The following is a 27,934-nucleotide window of genomic DNA, read 5'->3' as shown; positions in this document are numbered from 1 at the left end:
GGCTCCTATAATTCAGCCCCCTCTTCTTGCCCATCAGGCCTGGCAATGGTAACAGGCTCCCTGCTGCTGGGAGTCACTGGGTGCTGCACCAGCCCTTGCGGGTGCCCTTTTCCTGCCCCACCTCTGTAAACAGCCTCTGCACCAAACCCTCTGGACTCACCCTTTTGAGTTTCCTACTGGGCTCCTGCCTCATACGGCCCTACAATAAGCTCGATGCAATTTTAGTCACGATTACAGGATGGAGGCCACTGCTCCTGGGAAAAATGTGTTCAGACTGCAATGCTCACAAGCTGCTTAGTTCAATCTAATCGAAGAGAGTAGCCACTGGAAAGGGTAAGCAGGAGACTTCAGAGCCACTGGTTGTGACGTCAGAGCTATCACTCACTCAACAACCGTTGTGCCTCCTGCATACCAGGCATTGTGCCAGGTGGGAAGAACAGAGAGGTAAGACGCACGCTCTCCCTAGGGGGATAGCCCAGTAGAGGCAGTAGATGTACTGTATGAACAAGTGGCTGCTGCACAGGGGACACATATGGTAAGAGCTGAGAACGGCAAGAAGAAACTCTGTCAGTCTGCCCGGGGGTGGTGTCAGGAGAAGACTCAGAAGAAGGGACACTGGACTAGCCATCTTTGAATGCAGTTTTCTGGGCTAAAAGAGCACTTAGAGCAAAAGGGAAAACACACACAAAAACAAAGGGGTGGGAGAGGCGCGTTGGGACGAAGGTCAGTGTTCTCATGTTGACCAAAGGACTAGGCCACTTAAAGTGATGGCTGGCCAATGACAGATGAGTGACCCACAAACAAGTCAAGTTCAGTCCTACCTCAGGACCTTTGCACTTGCTGCCTTCTCTGTCCAAAGTACTGTGCACCCAAACCTTTGCATGGCGTCACCTACTATTCATTATTCATCTCCTCAGAGAGGCTCCCCCTGACCACAAGTAGCTTCCTTGGTTTCCCTTGTTGTAACAAATTACCACAAATGTGGTGGCTGAAAACAACTCAAACTTATAGGTCTGGAGGTCAGAGACCAAAAGAGCCTCACTGGGCAAAAATCAAGGCGCTATGCCCTCTGGAGGTTCCAGGGGGAAAGTGCGTTGTCTTAGTCTGTTTTATGTTGTTGTAACAGAATGCCACAGACTGGGTAATTTATGCTGGACAGAATTTTGGCTCACATTTCTAGAGGCTGGGAAGTCCAAGAACATGACACTGGAATCTGGTGAGGGCCATCGTGCTGTGTCATCCCAGAGTGGAAGGCAAAAGGGCAAGAGACTACACAAGACAGAGAGGAAGGGGGTTGAACATACCATTTTATCAGAGACCACCTCCTGTGATAACTAACCCACTCCCTCAATAATGACACTAATCCATTCATCAGGGCAGAGCCCTTATGACGTAATTATAAAGACGGATCCAAAGCCCTGCTGTAAAAACACAGCAAAACTGGAAGTTATAGTACAGACTGTTGGTTGCCTTCCCCACCCCAAATAACCATTCTCTCCTTCCTCCATAGAATCAGAACCTCTTGTTCTTAGGCAAGCACCACAGGCTTTATTTCCCAGTTTCCTGTACAGTTAATCGCAACCCAGTGACTAAGTGCTGACCAATAAGATGTCAGCAGAAATGCTATCAGGTAGTTTCTTGAAATGTCCATTAACAGAGAGCTAGCATCTGCCCCTTGATTCTTCTTCATTATCCTTCCTTCTGTCATGCCGCCTGAAACATTAATGTAATGGCTGGAGCTCTAGCAGCCATCTTGGGTCATGAGGTCAAGAGCTACATGGTGGGATGGCAGTGCAATGAGCTAAGAGGGACCTGAGAACCAGCAGATAATCTGATGCACAGCTGCCACACCAGCTTGAACAGGAATGTGTTTTGGTTTACAACAATGTTGTTTTAGGTTTTCTATAATTCATAGCCAAAACTAATTGAGACTTATCCAAAGTCACCCCTAGGTCTGTGTGACTCCAGGGCTGTGCACTTGAATCTCATCTTCCCATCAGAAGGGATAAGAGAACACCTTCTGTTGGAGGTGGAGAAAGCAAACAAATGCCAACTAGTCTGTTCCCAGGAAGGGCTCTGGGCTCTGTGCTTGCCAGGGGTGGGAGCGAAAGGGTGGCCATCAGACTCCTATCTGTGACTTTCCCTGCAGATATCACTTTACCAGGCTTGAAAGAAGTCTGTAAAGTCTCATTTACAAAGTAAGTCAATGCCTGAGGCTCAGTGGAGTTCCTGTGGTTTTTAGGAGGAAGGGATTTCAAAAATCACTTAGAAGGTGCTTACAGAATCAAAACGGCCACTTTGTGCAGTCCTGCTTAAACAGACACACCAGTAAACGGCCACTTTGTGCAGTACTGCTTAAAAAGACACAGCAGTGTCATTAAAAAACTGTGATAAGAAGATTCCCAGCGCGCTAGTGGTCTCTCTTTAAAGTCAGATTTATTGAAGTCTAATTTACATACAGTATATTTCAGCCTTTCCTGTGTACAGTTCTGTGAGTTCTGGCAAACAAATAAAGCCATGTAACCACCACCATATGGAAGAAATAGAATATTCCATTACCCCCAAAATTCCTTTGTGCCCTATTTTATTCAATCCTCTTCCCCGACTCCCAGCCCCTGACAACCATACATCCATTTTTTTGTCCTGATAATTTTGCCTTCTGCAAGCTGTCATCTACATGGAATCACGCAGTCTGTAGAGCATTTAGCATCTAGCTTCTCTCACTCAGTGGAATGGTTTTCAGATTCATCTGTGCTGTGTGCATTAGCAGTTCTTCCCTTCTTCCTCCTAAGCAGTATTCCACTGCATGGATGTGCCACAATCTGTTGATCCCTTCGCCAGTACAGGGACGTTTGGACTGTGCCCAGTTTTTGGCTATTATAAATATGGCAGGCACACACACACACACAGCATGCATATGTATGCTCACCCATGCATATAGTTTTGTGTGTGGATATGCTTCCATTTCCCTTGGCAAATACCTCAGAGGAAATCTGAGGCTGTACATTGGAGTATGTCTCACTTGATAAGAAACTGCTAGCCACACTTTCCGGAGCAGCTGTACCACTTTGCATTTCCCCCAGCAGCACATGAGAGCTCCAGATGCTCCAGGGCCTTGCTGGCACTGGGACGGGCCTGCTGTAAAGTCACAGAATTCTCGACTCTCCCAGCTCCCATGGCATCATCGCTCAACCCCACTCCACCTGGCCGCCACCACGGCACCCAATTCGAGCTGGGTTCCTGCCTGCAGTCTTCTCCCTTCCCTTCCCCTCCCCCCCAACAGATTTTCTATCCCAATGAAGCACAAAACACGAAGAAGAGCCTGTTCTCTCCCTTGTCGTTACTTAGATCTGCCAGAAGGTGAGTGGTGGGTTCTGCTCGGCTTCTCCAGGGTAGCCCGCCGCTGCATCCGAAGGGCATTCTCTTTAGCCAGAAGCTTCTCTCTTGTCTCGCCTGCACCCCTGGAGACCAAAACTGGTGCAAGGAACCAGAGAGACTGTTCAAGGGGCCACACAGCGACTGGTCCAGGCACCCCAAAGAGGAGAGGGTCAGTCATCCAAAGAGATAGTAACCTCAGTCGCAGGAATGTGACTCCTCACTTGCCAGCAACTGCCCCAGCAAACACACAATTTTTATAAGGAAGAAAGAAGTTTTCCACCAGGCTAAGTTAATCTTGGATCTGAACGTTGGCCCAAGTATATACCAGGAGGACCTATAACAGGGGTATATTCATGTCTTTGCAAAAAGAGGTACATCTATACCTGCAAAGGAAGACAGCAGGGGAGACCGAAGTAACCATGAAATGGAGACAGGTGCACATAAATAAGCATATCTAACTTAACATCCAGGGTACCATCTGCCATTCCTATTTTACAGAGGAAGAAAGGGAGTTCAGAGATGCGCCGTAACCTGCTCAGGCCACAGGCCAGGGTGACCAATTTGTGACTCGATCCAGGTTCTCTTGACTCCAAGGTATCTTTGGAAGCAATATTTTAAAAGCATCTGTGTTACCACCAGGTTCCAGTTACTTTGGTGCCCCACAGAAAGCCACTTCCAGTACTTCCAGCACTCATTCACTTATTTATATGTTTATTCATTCATGTGTTTATTCATTTACACATTTATTGAGTGCCCTCTATGTGCCTGACATTAGGGAAGCCTCAGTGATTAAACCAGACAAAAATCCTGCCATGTTAGCACATGGTCTAATGGGAATGAGAGCCAGTGGGAAGAGAAAAGGGACTGGGCTGCTCAGGGTCCTCCCTGTGCCTACCCCCACCTCCCACCACCACCACCATGGCCGCAGGCCCTCTCCCTACCCAAAAAGGCTCATCCAAGTCAGGAGAGAGCAGATGTAAAAACCCAGGATCTATTCTGAGCTCTTCAGTGTCCAGGCCCCACTGGATCCATGACAGAATGGGAGACACTCTGAAGGAGCAAGACACTGCCCAAGAGCCAGGTCCCTCCTCCAGCCCCACAGGCCATGCACCAGGGCTTCCAGCGTTCATTCATTCATGCCACTGTTTGCTGAGCGCCTACGCTGCACCAGGCGCAGCATCAGGTGCTGGAGACACAGGAGGATGAGAGCAGGGCCACTGCCCACAAGGACTCACAACACAGTGGAGAGGCCGCAACCTGTCCATGCCCACTAGGGAGTAGAAGGTAAATGATGGGATGCAAACAGGGCTTCTGAGGTTTGAAGAGACCCTGCTACAAAGAGGCAGAGTCAAGATTTGGGTCCAGGCTGTGGGCTCTAAGCTATGTGATTGTCACCCTATGCCACCACCTCCCACTTGGATTTATTCTGCATTTAAATCCAGTCTCCCAGATCTGACCTGTGCTGGCCCTCTCCCTTCCCTGCCCAACCTTTGGTTACCATTTCTCTTCATTTTCATTCTTGCCTTCCATTAGAACTAGCTCAATAGTTCTTTTATTTTTCTGCCTAAGTGCCAAGTGACAGGAGTTTGGGGGGGCCCAGAAACCTATACCCTGAAAGAAACAGAATGGCAGTCAAGCATAAATGTTGACCAAGGGCCACAAAATGTTTGACCTCATCATTGTTTTTCTAGGAACCTATCATGAGGAAATTTCACCCCAACATAGAGACGCCACTACAGAGCAAGATGCTCAATCAGGCAGCTCTGACTGGAAAGCAGCCTCCTGTCTCCCACTGTGGAGACAGCCCAGACGCTCAGTGGGGACGGTGTGGCCACTCCATGGGCACCACTGGGCTAGCTCTGGGCCAGGCTCCCAGAGGTGGCTGAGACCACATCCTGCCCCCAAAGGGCTCACACCCGATGAGGGAGCCACCACAGTGTGACAATGAAGTGGCAAGAGCTGAAATGCAATGCCAAGGGCACCAGGGGCCTCACACAGCCCAGGGAGGGCCCCCAACAACATGGAAGGTGGCACTGGATAAGACACTCGCCGGCAAAGGCAAAGTAAAAAGTAGGACTCAAATGGGAGAAGACCTGAAACACAAGTGCAAAAGCCACGTGTTCAAATGGAGACAGATGAGGAGGGATGCCACGAGAGTGCCGGCAGCAGCTGCGCTGGGGTAAGGGCCGAAAAATGTGGTGATGTGACTTTTATAACCACACAAAACAGAAACAGTAGCCACCGCAGATGATTAGCCAAGTGGACAACCCTCTTGAGGATTATACCTGTGCCGGGCCAAGAGCTTCACGAGCACTACTACTAAGGGCGTGTCAGCAGGCGTCGGATTTCAGCAACAGCAGAAGAGGACACAGGCCAGGGAGGTCAGGGACGCGCCCTGGAGCCCATGGTTGGCTTCCCCGTGGGATCTGTCGCCCGTGGGGGCTCTGTTTTGAGACAGACGACCCTATAAGGGCAGCGGCCTCCCTCCTGCCTTCTCCCTCTGTTCTGCAACTGCTCCCACCAGCACCCCCATCACCATTTCAGCTCTTCAACCTCAGAGTTTCTAGATTTGAGCCTACTTGAGGCCAGAACAGACGGGCCCATGGGGTATCTATGGCCACTGGAGAGCAGATTCTAGGCAAATACTTCACCCATTTGCCCAGAGGCTTCTGATTTCCCTGCACCAGGTGTACAAGGCAAATCCAGGCCTCCAACCCACACCCTGCTCCAACTCCACCCCGGCCCCTAGGGCACAGGATGGAATGGCACCCCCACCCCATCTGACCTGGTGCCAGCTAAGATCAATGGGGTGGCTGATGTGACTCTGCAGCATGTCACCACTAAGGGACTTTGCTAATAAGAGATGAACATCACTGATGGCAGAGACTATGCCACACACAACTGCCGACCATCATGAGAGGGGCCCATGTCGGCTACAGAATGCGGAACAGGGGACTTTCTACTAGTTCATCTGAAAAGTGGAGATCATTCCCTGTTCATACAGTTGTGAAAACTAAACATGAAAAACCCAACAGGAGTCTTGGCACATAGTACAGGCTCTATGCACACCCTATTATGTTGTGTTGTTTTGGGGGTTTTTTTGTTTTTTTTTTTTTGAGGTGGAGTTTCGCTCTTGTTGCCCAGGCTGGAGTGCAATGGCACAATCTCGGCTCACTGCAACCTCCAACTCCCGGGTTCAAGCGATTCTCTCGCCTCAGCCTCCTGAGTAGTAGGGATTACAGGTGCACACTACCACACCTAATTTTTGTATTATTTTTGTATTATTAGTAGAGACAGGGTTTCATCATGTTGGCCAGGCTAGTCTCGAACTCCTGACTTCAGGTGATCCACCTGCCTCAACCTCCTAAAGTGCTGAGATTACAGGCCTGAACCACTGTGCCCAACCCACACCCTGTTATCTTAATAATGTCATAAGGAGGGGGTTGTCCAACCCCATTTTATACATGGTGCTTCTGAGACTCATAAAGGTGAAATACCTTGTTCAGGTGATGTTAAAACAGGTCAGTTTCTTTCCTCCAATGGAGTCAAGGGTCAAGTAGGAGTCAAGGGTAGGAGTCCCACTGCAGAATGTCAGGGATAAAATGGGGCAAGTAATTCAGAAAAAGGTTAAGAGCTCAAACACACTACATGATTAAGGAAGAAGAGAATCCTATTTCTTAGAAATTATACTCTGGGTGTGGGAATTCACACCTGTAATCCCAGTGACTTAGGAGGCTGACACAGGAGCATCGCCTGAGCCCAGGAGTTTGAGTAGCCCTATTATAGAAAGTCAAATGAAATGGGAAATTGATTTCAACAATGTATTTCATGTAACTGACTATATCCAAAGCATTATCATTTCAACATTTAGGTAATATTTTAAAACAGTTAATGAGATGTTTTGCATTCTTGCTTCATATTACATCTTCAAATTTCATGTATGTTTCATACTTAAAGCACATCTCAGTCTGGACTGAACAGGGTTCCTCCATAGCCACATGTGACTGGTTCCTACCATCATGGACAGTGGAGGTCTAAGGTTCCTCAGTTTACACAGAAGAAACTGAGGTTGAAATGGAGGACTGAACAAGAATCCACATCCTTGTCATTCCCAGAGCCATACTCAATTTCGGTGGCGAGTTGGTGTAGCTTAGTGGAAAGAGCACAGGTCGAAGAGTGAGAACGATCCAAGGCCAAATTCTGACCCTGCCACTAACTAGCTGTGTGCCTATGGACTTTGTATTTGGCCTTTCTGAGCTTCAATTTCCCATCTGAAAGTGGAGATAATTCTCTTACCTTACAGTTGTGAGAAATAAATATAAAATACCCAACAGGGGTCTTGGCACATAGTAGATGTTCAATAAATGGGAACACGATGATGATGATGATGATGATGATGATGATATAGGTAGTGAATATATCCCCATGACCTTTTTTTTTTTTAGCATTTTAATTATCCCCAACCCAGAAAAATGATGCCCTGTCCTAGTCCAGGCAGACCTGCCCACCAGACGGCAGGGGGGCAAAGACAGAGGCAGGAAAAAGAAATGGGAGAGACGGTCATGGGGAGAGTAGAGGACACAACCACAGGGTGCTAGAGCCCCAGTGGCCTGTTGCACCCCAAAGCACATAGATGAGTACAACAAAAGTCACCCCAACTCTGTGGGCTGGTGTCAGAGCCAACCTGTGGAACCTCTTTGGAGCTGAGCCTGTTTTAAAAGAAGCAAATCACAGACCTTTTGGACTCTCTGATAACGCCCCAGTCCATTGCTTCACTGAATGGAAGAAATCCAGCACCTGCCTCCAATGGCAAAGATGTGACCATCTTCACCTGGCAGGGCGCAAGGGCTCTGTGTATTTCGTACTCCAGATCAAAGGAGACCTCTAATGGAAACCTTGTTAGCTCAGGGCAATAGAGCATGTCCATGAGCCACGCTGCTGCCTACCTCGGCTTCTGGGCGAGTTGTTTCCTCTGCAAGAATATTCCTCCCCCTCCCATTTGGCTAACTCCGATGTATTCTTCTCATTTCAACTTAAAAACACCACCTTCTCTGAACAGCCTTCCACAAAACATAATGCAGGGTCCCTCTGTTAGACATTCTCCCTGTAGTCTGCCATCACAGCCGTCATTATACCCTGATGAGACCAGGGGGACTGAGTTCCTGCCATGGAGCAGAGACTAGGTCTGTTCTCCTCACTTCTGTATCCCTAGTGCCTGGGAAAAAGCCTGGAACCAAGCAGATGCTCAATAAATATTTGTAGGAGGTTGCTGTTGCATGAAGTTAACTCAGGAATCAGAAGGGCTCTGGTTGGTTTGACTTGAAAATAGGCAATATCTTGGAAAATAGAAATAAAAGTTGCAGCATCTGCACCTGATGCATTAAGTAATTTTCCATGAAGTAACTTTCCAAAAGGGTCATGCACTATTGTGTCATTTTGTTGGATCCTTCCCACAACTGGAGAGTATCTGGTTATAATGGACACAATTCACAGAACAGCTATTACATCAACTATTGATTTTCCAAGGGCCCCGAAGCTGAAGCTTCATATAAAAGAGTCTTTTGAGTGAAGGCACACGTAGCTCCCATAACTCTTGTGTGTCCGAGAGTGGAGACAGCTCTTTGGAGAAACACAGTTCCCCTTTCATTTGCCTATTACCCTACCAGCTCTCAAATGGGCAGTACCACTCCCAGGTGGAAATGCTGGGGGAAATTTTGACTGCCACATGACTGGCATTTTGTGGACTCACTCAAGGATGTTAAAACCTCCTGCCATGTGTGGAACATCCCACTCACAGAGGATCCTGCTCCAAAAGCCGAGTGGCCACCCCACACTCACACATTGAGGGATGCTGGCCTCAAGCCAGCCTAGGCCATGTCCACAGGGTGAAATGGCTGCAGGGGAAAATGAGTCCAAAAGGTCACATCATTATTCATGAGGACCCCTACTCCCTCATCGCCAGGTCCACTGCCCACCCAGGATGGACCGGTCACCTTCCAGAACATCTAGCACATTCCTGCCCTTGCATGCTGGCTCATACCAACCTCCTCACTCACCTGGAGGCCATCCCCACCAAGCCCCACCTACCTCAGCCTCCACCCAACACAAAGTCCTTCTATAGGAAACTTTCCTGGATCACTCAACCCCAATAATCTCTCGCATCTCCAAAAAATTCCAGACCTCTAACCAGACAATTCACTTAGTATTTGTCAACTGCTGCTGTGTGTCTGTCCCTGAGTACAGACACCAAATCTGACATGTCCCAGCACAACCCCAACAGACTGACTAAGTGACCAATTCATTCACCTCATTCAGTTGGGCCACGACAACACTGAGCTATGGTCGTGCCACTGAACTCCAGCCTGGACAACAGGGCAAGACCCCATCTCGAAAAAAGAAAGGAAGCAGGTGGATCACTTGAGGTTAGGAGTTTGAGACCAGCCTGGCCAACACAGTGAAACCCCATTTCTACAAAAAATATGAAAAAATTAGTGGGGCATGGTGGTGTGCACCTGTAATCCCAGCTACTCAGGAGGCTGACACAGGAGAATAACTTGAACCCGGGAGGCAGAGGTTGCAGTGAGCCAAGATCGCGCCACTGCACTCCAGCCTGGGCAACAGAGTGACTTTGTCTCAAAAAAAAGAAAGAAAGAAAGAGGAAGGAAGGAAAGAAGGAAGCAGGGAAGGAGGGAGGTGGGGAGGGAAGGAGGGAGGTAGGGAGGGAAGGAGGGAGGCAGGGAGGGAAGGAGGGAAGAAGGAAGGGGTTAACCTAGACCTAGTCCTGATGAACTGAAATATAACATGAGCCACACATAATAATGTTACATTTTCCAGTAGCTCTATTATACATAAAGTCAAAAGAAACAGGAGAAATTGATTTTAACTATATATATATTAATCTACTATATCCAAAGTATTATCGTTTCAACATCTGGGTAATATTTTAAAACAATTAATGAGATATTAATGAGATTGACCACCAAAGCAAACACATTCCTCTTTTACTTTAAATAAAGGAAAAAAAACAAAAATTCATTCAAAAAAGCCTTTACTAGTATTGGGTATTTTTAACACTCATGACTTCACTGAGTCCCCCAAACAACCCTGGGAGGGCTTGACTATTTGTTCAAGTCACATTACAGATAGAAGAGACCAACACACCACCAGGACCCATCATTTGGCTAAAGCACTGCAGCTGTAAAGTGAAGAAGCTAAAATTGAAATCTGGGCCTGGCGTCAAACACCTTCTCTTTTCACCACAGGCCAGGCAGCCTGTCCTTTTCTCTGGCTTTGTTCTTATTGATCAACTATGTTTACTAGATAAGGGCTGCAGGATAAACAGGCATCATTTCAGCAGTGCTGGAGGGTCAGGCAGTGATTAGTTCTTTACTGAAGTCTCCAAAGCGTGTTTCCACAGTGCTCCCAGTTCCGGGTGATCCAAACCACTCAAAAATGTAGAAGATCAAGTCAAGTCAGTATCTGATAGAGGCTCAAGCACGATAACTTTTCATCTTGCCATGAAGAAAAGCTTAACTTTAAAAATTTGGCACCAGCCAGTTCTCCCTCAGGTAGCCTGTGGTTTGGGGCTTGAGGAGGCTTTATAAAGGCAGGCAGGACTCCAACACCAAACAACGCATGTTCTACCAAATAACTCACTCCCTCAGCGGGGTGGCTTTTCTCTCCCAAGGGGCCAACGCACCGCACCCCGCCGTGCAGCAGAGGCTGCAGCTTTAAAACAGCAGCAACCACAACAAGTGCACAAAGATGAGCGGGGTGTCAAATTAACCCCACGCCGACCCCTGCCAGGCCAAGCTCAAAAGAGCTTTCAGCCCACTGATGGGCGATCAGAGGCCAGGGAGGACCTTGGCAGGGAGTTCACTAGAGAACGTCCTCCACTTCTGCAGCTGCACCCCATATGGACCCCCAACCCTCACGCCTTGGGACCTCAACCACGGATGAACCAAAGGGTGCGGCTGAAAAAATAGCCATTAGGTGTGACCAATGCCTCCTCTGCAATCCCCCGATTTCTCCTGGTAACCAGTATTCAGCTGCAGCCTGGGAAATGGTCAAAATGGAATGAACGTAGCCAGTAGGGATCTGCAGACTTGGAATCTCCAAAGCTAGGACGATGGCAGCATCCATTTGCCAGCCTCTCCTCTGGCTGTTTGCCAGCCTCCCATCTGGCTGTTCTGAGACGCTTGGAAAAGAAGGGAGAGATTTCTCAGAGACCAGGACGGACCCAATTGGGCTTCTAATTTCAGTCCATCTCCCAACTTTATTGAAACCTAGAGGAAAGGGACTTTGTTTTATGTATGCGTTACGTAGATAATAAACCCTTAACGATGGCAAGAACGGAAGAAGGGGAGACAGCAACACAATTCTAGGGAGTAGCAAGAAGGACCAGTGGTCACGGATTTGGCAAATTCAAGGAAATCTACATCTTCAGCCAGACGTTGTGGCCCACACCTGTAATCTCAGCACATCTGGGGTCCAAGGCAGGAGGATCACTTGAACCCAGGAGTTTGATGCCAACCTGGGCAACACAGTGAGACTTTGTCTCTACAAAAAATAAACAAAATTAGGCATGGTGGTGTGTGCCTGTGGTCCCAGCTACTTGGGAGACTGAGGCAGGAGGTTTGATTGAGACCAGGAGTTCAAGGCTGCAGTTTGCCATTGTGGCGCCACTGCACTCCAGCCTGCAGCCTGGGTGACAGAGAGAAACCTTGTCTTAAAAGAAAAAAAAAAAGGAATCTACATGCTCAGTGACATCAAGGAAGGATAAAAATCAAGCCAATGTACAACCCAGAAGTCCCAAATGGTTGGGAATTAGTGGTGGCAGGTATCTCTGGAAATGGGGTTAAAGTGCAGGGATGCACTAAGAGGATGAGATGAAAGAACCAGCTGGATCCGTATATCCCCTCCCCCATGTCTCCCAGCTGGGTGACTGTCCCTCTGCCATTAGGCAAAGGACTGGAAATTTATTCTCTAAAGAGGCTGAAAAAACTGAGAAGATCTCAATGCAAATGGTACTGTACAATCTGTATAGTACAATTGTACTGATTGTACAGATTGTTGTGCAATCTGTACAACAGGCAGATTAAGTGATTTTATACATACTACATACAGAGGACCAATGCCCCCCAAGCACACTTCCTTCTTGCAGCTCCCAAACACCTGACTCCTCACCCCCAGCAGCCTGGTCTTGACCCTCCAGATAGGAGATTGTAAGACCCTTCCTTGGGGAGTCCAAGCACCCCGGGAGGAAAGACCTAAAGATACTGGCATGGGGATCCCCATGAAACAGTCCAGTAGGGACCTACAGGAGAAGCTTCCAGTCAGGAAGCACATCCATGTGCTCAGAACCTGCAGAATGCTTATTAGTCCCCAACTCTTAAATAGGAGAAAGCAACCAAGGACTATGAGGTAGCTAAAGAAAGAAGGCCTCTAACATGAAAGCTTCAGATCAAGCGAAGCCAAGAGAAGGGGTGCACAGGGCCATCACATCCAGTGTGCGCCGGGCCCTCTCTAAGACCTTCACCTCTAGTAACTCATGCAATTAGCGCAGCTCCCAAAGCAGACATCAGTATTATTCTTCCCACTGTACAGATGAGGCCTTTGAAAAAGAGATAGGTTAAATAACTTGTCCAAAATCATAAACCTGGTAAGTGGCAGAGCCAGGATTCCCAACTAGCCATTTGGCTCCATGCCACTGAGCGCTGTGTGAGCCACCTCTCAAAGCTCCACCCCAGCCCCGTCCATCATGACCATCCTCGGCGCGTAAGAGAAGATACTGAAGTCGTGAACAAGAGGTTTCTTTGAAGAATAAGAGAGAGTTCTCGCAAATTAAAAATGTGATAGATAGGCCGGGCACAGTGGCTCACGCCTGTAATCCCAGCACTTTGGGAGGCCGAGGCGGGTGGATCATGAGGTCAGGAGATCAAGACCATCCTGGCTAACATGGTGAAACCCCATCTCTACTAAAAAAAAAAAAAAATACAAAAAATTAGCCAGGCGCGGTGGTGGGCACCTGTAGTCCCAGCTACTTGGGAGGCTGAGGCAGGAGAATGGCGTGAACCCGGGAGGCAGAGCGTGCAGTGAGAAGAAATCGTGCCACTGCACTCCAGCCTGGGCCACAGAGCCAGACTCCATCTCAAAAAAATTAAATTAAATTAAATTAAATTAAAATGTGATAGGTTAAAATATGGAATGTAAAATTGATGGAATCTCCCAGAAAGCAGAACAAAAAGCAAAGGGATTAAAAAATAGAAAAAGTAAGAGAATTGGAGGATCAGCCCATGAGGACTGATATCCAATTAAGAGGAGTTCCAGAAGGTCAGAAAACCAAGGAGCAGAAATCATAATGGATTGTCCAATAAAATATCCCAGAACTGAAGGACAGTTTCCAGAAAGGTCTCACTAAGGGCACAGCATAATGGATGAAAAGAGACCAGCACCAAGGCAGGTCACCTTGAAGTCTCAGGCTGCTGGGGACAAAACAAGGCTCCTGAGGGCTTCCAGACAGCACGAAGCAGGATGCACACAGAGGATCAGAGATGACTTCATGCTTCTCTATAGCTACCCTAGAAGCAGGCAGACAGTGGAGCCAGGAACACTTCAATACGCCGAAGGAAAATCATTTCCAATCTGGAATTTGATGCCCAGCTAATGTAGCAATCAAGAAATAGAGAATAAGTTCATTTTCCCATGTGCAAATTCTCAGAGAATCTACCACCCAGGCACTCTCTCTCAGGAAGGATGTGCTCCTGCATTCAAGGAGTGAAGCCGTCAGAGAAAGGCACGAAGCAGGAGATCTGACTCAGGAGAGAAGCGAGGGGGACCACAGGTGACAGTGACAGGCAGTCCAGGTGACAGCTGGGCCCCAGGTGTGGAGGACAGCACAAGTTCAGACTGAAGAAAGTCAGAGGCCCCAGACTTGCTCAAGAAGAGAGAACTAGCCAGGCATGTTGGCTCATACCTGTAATCTCAACACTTTGGGAAGCGGTGGCAGGCGGATTACTTGAGGTCAGGAGTCCAAGACCAGCCTGGCCTACACGGTGAAACCCCATCTCTGCTAAAAATACAAAAAAAATAGCTGGGTGTGGTGGTGCACGCCTGTAATCCCAGCTACTTGGGAAGTGGTGGCTGAGGCAGGAGAATCACTTGAACCCAAGAGGCGGAGGTTGCAGTGAGCCGAGATCACACCACTGAACAGAGACAGTGATCACACCTGGGCGACAGAGCTAGACTCCATCTCAAACAAAAAAAGAGAAGAGATAAATGAGACACTTTACCTGATGCACCCAAACAACTTAAAGAGATATCTAGAATAGTAAGAGAGTTTCAGATGAATTAACAAGCCATACCCCACCACCAACAGCAACAGCAGACAATATTTAATTCCAAAGAAAACAAAAAGCAGATCGGTTAAGGAAAAGTGACCATCATTAACGACACAACTAAGCTCTGAAGAGTACTGACCTACAACTGACACTGTTAACCCCAATTACTGATCTTACCAAAATTATGATGAAAACGTATTAGGAAGTTGAGAGAGGGGGCAGATTTGAGGTTAAAGGAGGTAAAGAGGAGTCCTACATCCTCACCTTGTACAGAAAGAAACCAGAGCTGAGAACCAAAAAATCAAGATGAAGCAATACATGCATGTTATTTAGAGACATGCAAGAAAATACTAAAATCATCAGCTTAAAAAACAATGCAAGCCATATCCTCCAGGGAAGGGGGCTGGGGTGTCACTGTTTTCCATAGAAACCTTAAAGGAAAGGCAAGGGAATGGGGAAACAGGCATTGATGAAGACATGTGACCTCACTGAATGTTCTAGCAACCAGGAGAAGTTGGGGTTATTATCCCTTTCCACCAAAAAGACAGGGTCGGGCTCACAGCTACCCACAGCCAGTCAATACTGAAAACAGGCTCAAACCCAGCTCTGCCAAACCCAGCATCCACACTCCCCCTTTGATTCCACATTCATGCATTCAACAATATAAACTGAGCACTCTCTAAGCCTGGGTCACAGGGGTGGCCAGGGCAGACTCCAGCACCTGACCCAACAGGGCTTCTGGTCTACCCGGGCAAACCATCACTAACAACAAATCCAAGTGTAGAAATGCCTACCCTACACAGCCTCAACCTAGGACTACAGCACTTATCTGATTCCCGCTGTTCCTCTTCCTTTCCTCGCCCACTTGCAGCCCCTCACTGACCTCATGGCATTGTGACATCTCTGTCTCCCACGGGTCAGCCATCACATGCTACTTCATGGCCCTCGACCACGGTACTCCTGGGAATTCAATACAGGCCATTGCCAGGGCAACTTCTTGCTTTCAGCACCCAAGGCCCTTGGCTTTGAATTGGGAGATAACACGTTTGGTTTGTTTTAGATCACAGTGAAGCTCACACGCCAGGCCACCTCTCCAAGAGAGAGCTCCACGCTTGTGTACATGAAAGTAAGTAGCCTTTGTAGACCGGCCTCCAGAGAGGCCTGGTGAGTCTAGGGCGCTGCAGCAAATACCTGGAGATACCACAGTGTGCTGTGAAACCTCACGTCTGCCGCTCACTCGCTGAGGACAGGGCAAAGCCACTGAGCCCCTCTGACCTTGTAGTCTGCATCTGTGAAGTAGGGGCCCTAGAAGTTTACATCAGCGTTAAATGACATAATGGAGATGGCTCTGCTTTATCATCGGCCATTGCCATAACACAACATGGGATGAGAGGGTGGTTCCCATGGCTGCCTCTGCTCACTTCTGCCATCATTCAAGGTTATGAGAATTTCATCTCCTCAGTTTCTTCAGATGGCATCCCTATCTCCACTCTTTTGAGATCCACGCCGGGGAATCACCAGGCAGAAATCTTCAGTCAAGAAGACAGCCTTTACTTTGTTAGTTCGAGAAACCTGGTGTGTAAATGACTCTAAACAGAACCAGCTGGGCCACTGAACAGACTCTGATAAGGCTCAGCAGCAAGGCTGGTTGACATCTTGCCCAACATCCTTTAGCTGGGGTGCAGTTTTCTTTCTGGGCTCCAAGTAAGTCAATTGCCCTCTCTAGCACCACCTGGTCCTTGATCTAATGCTGGTCAAGTCTCTCCCCATGTCCCCACATTCAAATCTCATCTTACTACCCAGCCCCTGCCTGACTTCACCTTCCCAGGCTTACCTCTGATTCTTTGTTCTACCACTTATTAACGCAATGGCTTGGAACCTGTGACAATCTCACTCAGCCTTAGTTCTTGGGGCTCATAATCATGCCCACCATGAGAGTTCTTCAAAGGACGTGGCACAGGGATCTGCACTGTGGTCACCTCTCCCCAGTCTACCAACCCCCTCCTCGCACACACTCCGCATAATCACATCAGTACCCTATAACCAATAAAGACAGTCCCTGACTTAATTGATTTTTATACAGCATGTACTATATATTATACATATTGCAACAACAACAATACCACAGATTGTCTTCTATAACTCAGGTTGCAACTCCCCCATTGTGATCTGACAAGGAAGAAGCCGTGTGCATGCATGGGGGAGCTTTTTCAGCCGCACAGCCATATATTTGGAATATTACTGGAATGTCTGATTGCATTTCATCCTTGTTTTATACAAATAAGTAGAAACAGAAGAAAAAAAATGGGAAGTGTGGTTATCCATGATCATTACTGGTTTCACAAACCTACCACGAGACAACAGTGGAACTGGGGCCATGAAAATTGTGGGGCTAATCCCGTGTTCAGCCAAGGAGGGAGAGGGAGGCCAGGGAGGTTGGAAACACAGATGACATCATTCAACAGCACTGAAACAGTGAGGTAGGATTAGGACTTTTTTCCCATTATTTGGCAATTGAAGTCCCTCGTAGCTTACATGTCTAGCCTGGGACTTTCAATATGTGATGTAATAAAACGAAAACTTGGAAACTGTCTATAGAACCGTATTTTAATGATGTTCTCTTGTTTTCTAAACAAACATATTTCACATCAAGTAGAAGATTGCTTTCCCAACACAACCAGGACTCAGCTTGCTCTAGGGTAACGGCATTTCCAGGGTTCATGTATCTCCACTCCAAAAGAACACAAGGATTAGAACAGAGATGTTACTGCTGCCAGAACATGTCCAGTCCCAGAATCCACACAACAGTGTATGCAACTAGAGGACACTACGATGCCACCCTCTTTGTCCCAGGGCCACAGGGCCTAGATGAGAGACTACCATGACGCAACGCCACCACCTTCTCTGGTCTCCTGGGTAAAGAGTCCGTTGGCTCACGCTGGCCTCTCCCTTCCTCTTAAAGCCCACTCCTGCCCTTTGTCAGGAAGCCTCCCCGAGTTCTCCAGCCAGGTGGTGGCAGCCCTGTGACCACAGCCCTGGTCTGTGCACTCTCAGCTAAAGCTTGCTGCCCCCACCCTGGTCTCCACCAAACTCGCAGAGAAACCTACAGGGCAGTCCAGCTGTGCAAATATCTCCCCAATGTGTCTATTCTACGGAAGCGGAGAAGGCTTGACAGCCATTTGTTATTTATTTGTGGATGAGATTCCTATGGCTGCTGTGACAGAGTACCATACGCTTAGTGGCTGAAAACAACACAAATATATTCTCTTCTAGTTCTGAAGGTCAGAAGTCTGAATGGGTTTTACCAGCTAAAACCAAGGTTATAGGCAAGGCTGTGTTCCTTCTGGAGAGTCTAAAGGGGAATCCAGGTGTTCCCTCTTCTGGCTTGTAGAGGCCTGATATGGTTTGGGTGTGTGTCTCCTCCAAATCTCAGGTTGAAATGTGATCCACAGTGTTGGAGGTGGGCCCTGCGCTGGCTCCCCTTCCCTTCCCTTCTGCCATGATTGAAAGCTTCCTGAGGCCTCCCCAGAAGCAGATGCTAGCACCACACTTCCTGAACAGCCTGCAGAACTGTGAGCCAATTAAACTTCTTTTCTTTATAAATTACCCAGCCTCAGGTATTTTTTAGAGCAATGCAAAAACAGCCTAACACAAGGCCCCTGCATTCCTTGGCTCCTGGCCCCATCCTGCAGCAGCACCGCTCTCAACTCTGCTTCCATGATCACATCTCCTCTCTCCCTCTCTCTCTGACCCTCCTGCTTCCTTCTTAGGAGGCTTGTAATTAGTTGGGTCCACTTGGATAATCCAAGATAATCTCCTTATCTCAAGATCCTTCACTTAATCACATCTGCCAAGTCCCTTTTACCAAGGAAGAGGACATATTCACCCCTTTGGGGGATTAGGATGTGGACATCTCGCAGGGGGAGGCACTGTCCAGCCTATAACGGTTCTGAAGACCTGCTCCATGTTAGGGGCTGGCAGGACAAAGATGCACACACTCCACTCAAGGTTCCACTCAGAGGTGGGCTCAGAGGGCATTTGTGACGCCCCTGGGAGTCCACACCCCAGGACTGTGAGTTCTGTCCAGGAGGGCACAGACAGGGCCCAAAGAGGCTGTTCTGGGCATGTCACAGTCATTCTCTGCAGAAAGCACTGCGTGGACAAAGGAAAGGGGAAAGGGCGTGGCCTATGCGCAAACCCAGAAGACACCTGGGTGCAGCTGTGGCCCAGTTCCTTCAAGGAAGGCCAGGAGAGATGGGGGCAGAGCACACAGCAGTGCATCTGCCCGAGGGCAAAGAGCCCTGGTGGAGAGATGGACGGGCTGCGAGAAACGTCTTCAGGTTGCAGGGCCGGAGCAGGACAGGGGCACTGGAGATAGGGTAGACAGTGGTCGTGGCAATTAACAAGGAGAATGTGTGCAAAGGAGGCAAACATGGGAAGGCCCAAGTGTGACAGACATTCAGGGCCAGGAGTGACGGGACATGGCAGGCAAGGGAAGGGGCGCGTGAACAGTGCTATCTGAAGGTTCAGGTTCCTCCACCACCAGATTGGCAGGTCACCTCCGAGCCCCCTCCCCACCCGCCGCCCCAGTTCTCAGCTGGAAGGGCTCAGAACACTGCTTTTAAGTATGTCATACCATAGAGGATTAAAAATAGTTTTAAAAAGGAGAGGGATATAAATATCGCAAAGGCTCCTGGCTGCATGGAGAACCCCCCAGGAGAGGAAAGCAGGGGTGGGGCGTGCCTCCACCATCGGAGCCCTGGGGTCCTTCCAGTTAGACCGGAGGTCTGCAGCTCTGCAGGAGCTGAAAGTAGTTCTGGTCGACACCAAAATGACCCCAGGACTTCTGTAAATTCCCCAAATCTTAATGACCCCAGGGCTTCTATAAATTCCCCAAATCCTCCTTGCTTTTTCTGTGCTTTGGGGACACTGGACCACAATCTCCAAGAATCAGGAGAACACACGGGAACCAAATAAAAAGAGGGACAGAAATACAAGGTGAAGGTCAACTGCATGGGCCCACCTGGGACGCACCATCCTGCATGCCCTGACCCAACCCTGGCTTCCGTCCCGCTGAGGAGCTCGGTGGGACTCGCCCTGACCCCATGGCCCCACCACAAGCTCCCCTACCCCGTGGGTTTATGGGACAGATTCTCCTCTGTGCCCCATCTTCTGCCACCTTCTTCATCCCAGGGATACAGAACATAGAGGCAACCACTGTGACATGACATCACCACGTTCTCTGGCCTCCTGGGTAGGCAGTCTGTGACTCACGTGGGCCTCTTCCTTCCCCTGAGTCCCACTCTCCTGCCTTCTGTCAGGAAGCCTCAGGTGGTGGCAGCCCCGTGACCAGAGCCCCGGTCTGTACACTCTCAGCTCAGGCCTGTTGCCACTATCCTGTTCTCCACCAAACTTACAGAGAAACCTACAGGGCAGTCCAGCTGTGCAAATATCCCCCTCAAGGCTGGACTGGGCCTCCCTCCCCACCCTACACTCCTGCAGGACCCCACAGTTCCTGCACGCTGATCTCAACCTCACTATACCCCTGTCCTCTGTGTACTGAGAACTCCTAGTGTGTCCCATTCACCCATCCCACCATCCCCAGCTCCCAGAATTTCAGGAGGACTCGACAACTGTTATTTGACCAAACGACCAGGCTTCAAGTGGGTAAGCCCATTTCTAAAGCAGGTTCAAAATGCACCCCAGGCAGAAAGGCACCCTTTGGAGAAGGTTGGGCTATCACACACACAACAAGCATTTCCTGCTGTCATCACCAGAAGCGTCTTCTACTTGTCACGTGCCCTGGGTCTAGGTTTAGAAAATACAGTTCCTAACTTCCTACAGGAAGTCTTCCAGATTGCCGTATTCTGCATAGCAGCCTGATACTTGCTGACAAGGACACATTTCCTACTCCGGCCTCACCCCACCAACCTGATTCCAGCCTCCTAGGCCACTATATTCACATCTTGCTGCTGGAAAGAAGAGTGATCCCTTGTACCACAGATGTTGGGGTTTTCTTCTGGATAGAATCAGACGTGGGATAACAATGACCAGGCAAGTGTGGGAGGCACGTGGCAGCAGTTCCAAGACAACGCCTTAGTTCTGGGATGTGGGGGCATCTTGATGGTTTTCATCCTGGGCTGCTGTTCCAAGGCAGAGCAGCTGACTTTAGCAAAAACATCTCTGACACACACACACACACACACACACACACACACACACACAGATACACACAAAAAATACACATACACGGCCTGGTGCAGTGACACACCTGTAATCCAAGCACTTTGGGAGGCCGAGGCGGGTGGATCACCTGAGGTCAGGAGTTCGAGACCAGCCTGGCTGACGTGGTGAAACCCTGTCTCTACTAATAATACAAAAATTAGCTGGGCATGGTGGCACATGCCTGTAATCCCAGCTACTCAAGATGCTGAAGCAGACGAATTGCTTGAACCCAAGAGGCGGAGGTTGCAGTGAGTCAAGACCGTGCCATTGCACTCCAGCCTGGGTGACAAGAGTGAAACTCTGTCTCAAAAAAATAAAATAAAAAACACACATACACATACCCCTTTTCTTTTGCTGAGAGCATTTTACTAACACTTTCTCCATTTCTATCTTCCTCTTTTTCTACACTGGGCTGGATGATACATAGTTTTGGTTTTGTGGGTACTTCTTTGCCTCAACTACTCACTGTTCCCTTGTCCTGCAAAAGCAGCCATAGGCAATATGCAAATAAATGGGCTTTGTGCCAATAAAACTTTATTCACAAAAAGAGGCTGCGGGCCAGATTTGGCCTGTGGGCCATGATTTGCAAATCCCTACTCTGATAGAAAGTAGGAAAAGAAGACCTAGAAAGAAAGAAAAAGTCCAAGATTTTTTGATGCTGCACTTATGATTTCTGATGCTGCCTCTAATTCCTTTTGTGACTAACGCAATCTACCACTGTTTAAACAAAAAAAAAAAAAAAAAAGAGGCATGGAGAAAGAAAAAAAAATTTATAAAAAGGTTTCCATGGGAACGGGGAGTTCACTTTTAATGGTTCAATCACAAAAAGACAATTACTTTATTTTTCTCTCTTCCCCTCAGACATAGGGCAGATGTGATCTACGGCTTGTTGGGCAGAGGGACTTTGTCCAGAGCCTCAGCTATTCCAGTGAAAAATTAAATGCCAGAGCGTTCCACAGGTCAGGGAGGGCAGTTGATGAAATCTGGGCCTCTTGGGCAAAGGGTTGCTTCTCCAGAGCTGTAGGTCTGGTAAGACAGCCGCTTCTCTCATGAGGCTGTAGGGCCAGCAGGCAGCTCTGGGCTGCTCTGATGCAAAGTCGTGGCTGCTGACACGTGATTCAGTGGTGAAACCTCTTCCTAGGTCTCCTGCCAACTGGACTGAGGGCTTCCCTCTCCCTGCTGAAAAGCCATTTGCGAGATGGGCTTCTGTTTGACCTGGCCCCTGAACACTCTCGTTCCTTGGTACAAACATACATGGGCGGAGTCCGGAGCCCCTTGTTCGTCCTGATCGCCGGCTGGCCACTAAACCTCCCTAGGTAACATCAACTTGACAGCCAAGGGCAAGCCAAGAATGGACATCATTTACCATGTGTGCTTGTACAGCAAAGCTTATGAAGTGCAGCATTTTCTACCTGGGACACTTGGTGGAAGTGAATCTCCAGCACTCCACAGTGAAAAGAATCTAGGATGCAGCCAGCAGTGCTTACTAGAGCCCAGAGTCACACAGCAGCCATCACTCATGCATGCCAGGGGATAGAATGCAGACAGCTTTAGGTGGGCACCTGCCCAGGCCCACCACTCCCTGACTACCTTCCCATGGGTGGATTTGAGCCCCAGATAAACCAACCCTCTCATTTTGCAAATGAGGAAACTAAGGAACAGCAAGGGAGAGAGATTTTTCAGAATCTCACAGCAAGTTCGCAACAAAGCCAGGACCCTGGCTTGAGTCTTGGCTGTGGCTTCCCCAGCTGCACAATGCTCCACCTGGAAAGGCCCCTCGAGAAAAATCCACACCATGAGCTAGGGATGGAGCCGGCACTAGAACACGGCCTTCTGCCTGTAATCAGGAATGAACTCAAAGCCCGTGGCCTGATCCCAGCCACAGCCAGAAAGACACTTTCTACAAGATGATTCATCCCTTAGAACCAAGCACACAGCCCCAGGGGTAGTGCCCTGGCAGGCAGTTCCCTGGCATGAAACCTGTGCATTTGGTTTTCTTTGAGCTTTTATATAGAAACCTTCAGTGCACTTGCTGTGCCCTCTAAGAGCTGGCGGAGGTGGGAATGGGAACAGTCCCCACTTGGCTTCATCCCTTCTCTGGCTGCTGGATAACAGTGACCATGGCAGCATCCCATCCCACCGCTGCATGCTCCACTGCTGTGTGAAAGGAGGGTCTAGAGATAGGGAGGTAAAGATGGGGTGATAAGGAACTGGAGGGGCAGGCTATGGGGGCAGGAAGTGTTGGGGAGTTATGGGAGAGAAGGTTGGCACGGCATCCTGAGCCAGGCCACAGGTGACCTTGAACAGCCGGTCAAGGGGCTTGGACTTCATCCTGTAAGCCAGTGCAACCCAGCCCCAGCCTTCTTCTCATGGTGACATGGGACCATGTTACTATTTTTCCTGGGGTGGACCAAAGAGCTGCCCAGGCCCCCACTGTGTCGCCCTTAGCTCACGGGTTGGGAAGCTCTGCTGTAGGTCACAAAACCTACTGGTGGCTTCAGCAACAACATGCTGGAGTGGCCGGGTGGTGGGTGGAAAGCAGTAAAGAAGTCAGTCACTGCGGAGTCCAGGCTCGCATGAGGAACACCTGCGCCTGGGCCTGAGCCAGTGGAACAAAAGGAGAAAGTGGGCCACGTGGGCCGGGGCTGATCCTTCTGAAAACGCGGGCCCTGCCCTGCCTCTGAGCCTGCCTTGAGGAGATTCCAATAATTTCTCTCCCTTCTGCACTATGCAACCCAGAACCTACGCAGTCAAGTTTCTGCTTGGCCTTCAAAGTCCAGGTCAAGAATTACAGCATCAAACCCCAAAAGTACCAGAACGACAGGAGATGGCCCAAAGCAGGACTGACCTCTGCACTGCTAGAATCAGAAAATTCAAGCTCCAGTCTGGCTGGGTGCCCATGACAGTTTCATGCTCCTGAAAGGCAGAGACTAGAACCAGCTTTCATTCCCCAATGTCTGCAAGATGCTACGTGCTCGACACACATGTGCTAAACTGCTCAGAGAAGGGCTGTGGGTTTCTTGGGTGGTGGAGGCTTCCCACATGAATGGAGTCTTCTTTAAATCCTGGCCTGACACCCCTTTTTGTCCAACAGTACAGTGATCCCCAGAACTGGTGGAATACTGAGCTGGACCCCGAGGTTCAGACAAACAGGGAGAGGGGGCAGCCAGTAGCTTGTCTTTGGAAGGACACTGGAGCCCTTGTAGCCAACAGCCAGGCAGGGAACTCAGGCACAGACCTATTAACTCACCACCTCTAACGTCAATTCTAGAAAATATGTCCCTGCCTTCCCACATGGCTCCAAGGAAGCGGGGCCCACCTGGCAGAGGCTGCCAGCATCCTGCAATTCTATCTTCTCCTCTCCAAAAAGGTCAACAGCTTGGACCACCCCCGTTTCCTTGCAAGAGACCCTGTGAGGGTGGCACAGGCAGTCTGCCCAGAGGGACGTGTCCATGCTCTCCCAGAGGGCTCCTCCTTGACAAAGGTCTTTTTGAGCTACGCATGTGAACATATCCATGAGAACCGCATCTGCTCAGACACAGGAAGGTGAGTGGCAGGCCTCTTGGGAGGGGCCACCACTCTGCCCAGCTCACCCTGACCTCCAAAGACAGGTCTGGAAATCTTCATTCCAATGTTTTTTGGGGGATGATCTATGACATCACAATCATATTGCATGGATTTCAGAATCCCACTGTTCAGCGTGAGAGATAAAAGCCTCGGATGAGCAAGTGAGCAGAGGCCAAGGTACATCTAAGTCAACTTAAACATATGGATATATGGAAAGATATAGCTCTACTATGAAACTGTTCTTCCCTGAAATGCAATATCCCAGAGGCTGTAACCTCAGGGCTACCCCTCATTAATGACCCCAGGATCACCCCATCCCAGGGCCCCAAGACAGTCAAAGCTTTCTGAAAAGAATCAGGAATGCCTGACCCTGACAGCAGCTGCTGCCTGCAGATGGAGGCCGGGAATCCTTCTCAATCCCTATGATTACAGATCCGTAAGATCCCACGGTAGCCCTCCTTCCATCGCCACGACAACTGCGCCTACCTGTGCTTACTGTAAGCAGGCACACAGCTTCAATGGCAGCCCCTCTGCCTGGACTCCTCCTGCCCCCCTTAACTTGACTATCCCCTGCACTGAGTTCAGAAGAACAAGGCCCCTGCTGGTGGCCCCCAAAGCCAATCATCCAGGCACATCTGGGGCCAGCTGACATCCGACAGCCAGTTATGGCAGATGCTCTAAGCTCGGCGTGGAGCACCTTCTGGACTTGGCCCTTTGGCTGAGACTTCCTGAGTACCACAGGAGCAAAGAGAGAAAATGCCTATTAAGCATTCGGTCAAGAGACTAACCAAGGGAAAAATCAAGAGAAGACAGACGCCTGCCCCAGTCCACTCCCAGCCTCTTCTCAGCAATGCTAAGCAAAGCACAAAGTCCGACACGGTAACTCTACAGTGTTAATGCCCCCCAAAGACACGGACAGCTTCATTCATTCATAAGAGCCCCAAAACGCACACAACCCAAAGGACCCTCAACAGGTGAATGGATCACCAAGCGGTGGTGCATCCATACCATGGAATAGCACTCAGCAAGAAAAGGAAGTCCAGACACAGGCGGGAGCACAGAAGAATGACACCAGCACAATGCTGAAAAACAAAAAAGGCCGGAGTACACACTGTATGATCCAATTGTATATCAGGTTCTAGCGGCAAAACTAATTTTCAGTAATGAAGATCAAGTTCAGTTCCCTTGGTGGTCGGGGCAGTGTTACTGGCTGGGAAAGAAGATGAAACCACCATCTAGGTTACTGGAAATCTATACCTTGATTTGGGTGGTTGTTACATAGATGTACCCATACATAAAGCTTTGTTGAACTTAAGAATAAGTGCACATTTAAACATATACATAAATTTAAAAGTTTATTTTTTTAATGGCAAAGCCTGTTGATGCTTACGTTGTAACTGGCATTTGCCTAAAAGTGAGGACAGTTCACTGGGAGCCGAGGGAGAGGAGCCTACTCAGTGAACTCCTACCCAACCTCCAGGACCCATCTCAAATTGTCCCTATTCTGTGAAACCTTCTCCCACTGTTCTGGTTGTAACCTAATGCTCATATTGCGGGGCATCTCTTCACAACAGTCAATCTTCTCTAAACCGGGAGCTAATCCTAGAGGAATGCAGGAACTTGTTACACCAAGCATTGGTTAGTATGTGCTTATTAAACACTCAATGATTGCCTAAGAAAGATAGGTACACACACACCCTGACAGTCCAAATAAGACCGCATCTCAGTAGACACTAATGCCCACTCCCAAAGAGGATGTCAGTTCTTCTCAGGCAACAGGATCCAGGCACTTGGCTTATTATCAAAAGAGATCACTTTCAACAACCCCAGCCCAAGCCTCCTCCTTTAACACAAATCACAGCCAGAAGAGATCAGACGGGCACAGAGCAAACTCAGTTTCCAGTGTCCACCCCAGGAGGCTCCCCACTCCTTTTGAGGTCACCTCTGCCAGCGCTGTCCTTGCCCAACCTAGGGACGGGGCAGATCCACCTAGGCTCCCAGGAAACATTCAATCAGGTGTAATGTTTAAACTTGACTGCTCGGTCATCCCCCAGCGGCTGGGGCTCCCTGCCCTCCAACAGTAAAGTCGCTGCCCTTGCTGGGGGAGGGCACCCCAGCCCCATCGCCTCTCTGCCCAGGCCTCCCAGCTCCTAGCCACTGCTAATCTTGAACTCTCTAGAAACCCAAGCCTGCAGGGGAAGCAGCTTACAGAAACTTCACCTGCACAGGTCAATGTGGGTGAAGAAGGGCCAGAAGTGGTGTTTTGTCTAGTTCTGCAAAGTTCACACATTAAAAAAAAAAAGAAGAAGCTGGAGATACAGCTCCATGAAGAATAGTTCTCTTTTGGGTAGGTAGGTTGTGGGGGGGAAATTATGGGTGACTTTTTTCCTTCAAATATTTGTGTGCTTTCTAAGTTTCCACATTGAATAAATTCTTTTGAAAGAGAAACACACTTCATGTGTGGCACCGCCACCCCCAGCCAGTCTCCACCACTGGAGTTTCTTTTTCACCTCTTCTCAGCTACCTCCCAGGTAGACGCCTTGGTCCCAGTGTCCTGTGCCCAGGCGGGGCCGGAGTTGGGGGTAGGGGGGCTCTCGCCCTCTCCCCATTTGGAGTCCTGATCCTGCAGGGGAGAGGCAGCTCCCCAAGCAAAGAGGCCGCTGGAGTTGGGTGCTTGCCTGACCCCGCCGATCCGATCCGCACCCCTGGCACCCTCTCCCCAAATCACCCCCCTGAGGCGCCGCCCACCATTCAATTCCCCTTGCCTCGAAGGTACTTAGGAAGTGCGCGAACTCGCGCGAACTCACACATACACACACACACACACACACACACACACACACAGAGTCGCACTGTCTCCTCCCCTCCCTGACCTGGGCCACCGCCCCCAACAACCCACGTACAAACTTCTCCAAACTCGCAGCGGTGGCTGGAGGGGGTGGTGACCTCCCCCTAAAGAAAATGAGAGCCCTCTCCCCTCAACGCACACACGTGTAGCGCCCCACCCCCTGGGCAACTGTAAATCTGGCCGGGGCTGGCCGCCCTGGGGCTTGGGGGCGGGCGTCCAACCCCAGCCTCCCACCCCAAGGCAAGTGACAGGAACAACTAGCTGCCGGCGAGCGGGGGCGGCGCGGGGGAGTTGCCAAGTGTCTGAGCTGCGCCCCGGGCTCCCCAAGCGCCCGGCCGGGCGTTCCCGGGGCGAGCCTGGGCTGCGTTACCTTGCAGGTTCTGCACTCGGATGTCGCTGATCTGCCCGATGAGCTCCTCGCGTTGGAACCAGTCCCACTCGTGTGCAGCCATGAAGCGCGGGCGGAAGGGCCCGGGCCAGCGCGGCGCGGGCGGCGGGCGCGGAGAGCCTGGCGGGCGGGCGCGCGAGCGGCACGCACCCGGCGAGGGCGCCGCGGAGCTGGAGCCGCGGCGGGCGC

At 49.6% G+C, this 27,934-nt stretch overlaps 1 protein-coding gene across 1 annotated transcript in view; it reads right to left on the bottom strand.

Annotated features, from left to right (window-relative positions):
• CLMN (calmin) overlaps window positions 1-27,915 on the bottom strand; it is a 130,993-nt gene extending 103,078 nt beyond the window's left edge. Inside the window, exon 1 of the mRNA XM_026455341.1 lies at window positions 27,728-27,915. Coding sequence (XP_026311126.1) covers window positions 27,728-27,809 — 82 coding nt within the window. The 5' untranslated portion in view covers window positions 27,810-27,915. The remainder of the gene's footprint in view (window positions 1-27,727) is intronic.
• Window positions 27,916-27,934: the final 19 nt, after the last annotated feature.

The sequence above is a fragment of the Piliocolobus tephrosceles genome, chromosome 6 (genome assembly GCF_002776525.5).
Source record: "Piliocolobus tephrosceles isolate RC106 chromosome 6, ASM277652v3, whole genome shotgun sequence".
Classification (NCBI taxonomy): domain Eukaryota; kingdom Metazoa; phylum Chordata; class Mammalia; order Primates; family Cercopithecidae; genus Piliocolobus; species Piliocolobus tephrosceles.
Note: the sequence above shows the minus strand (reverse complement) of the source record. Positions and strands in the feature narration are given on the sequence as shown.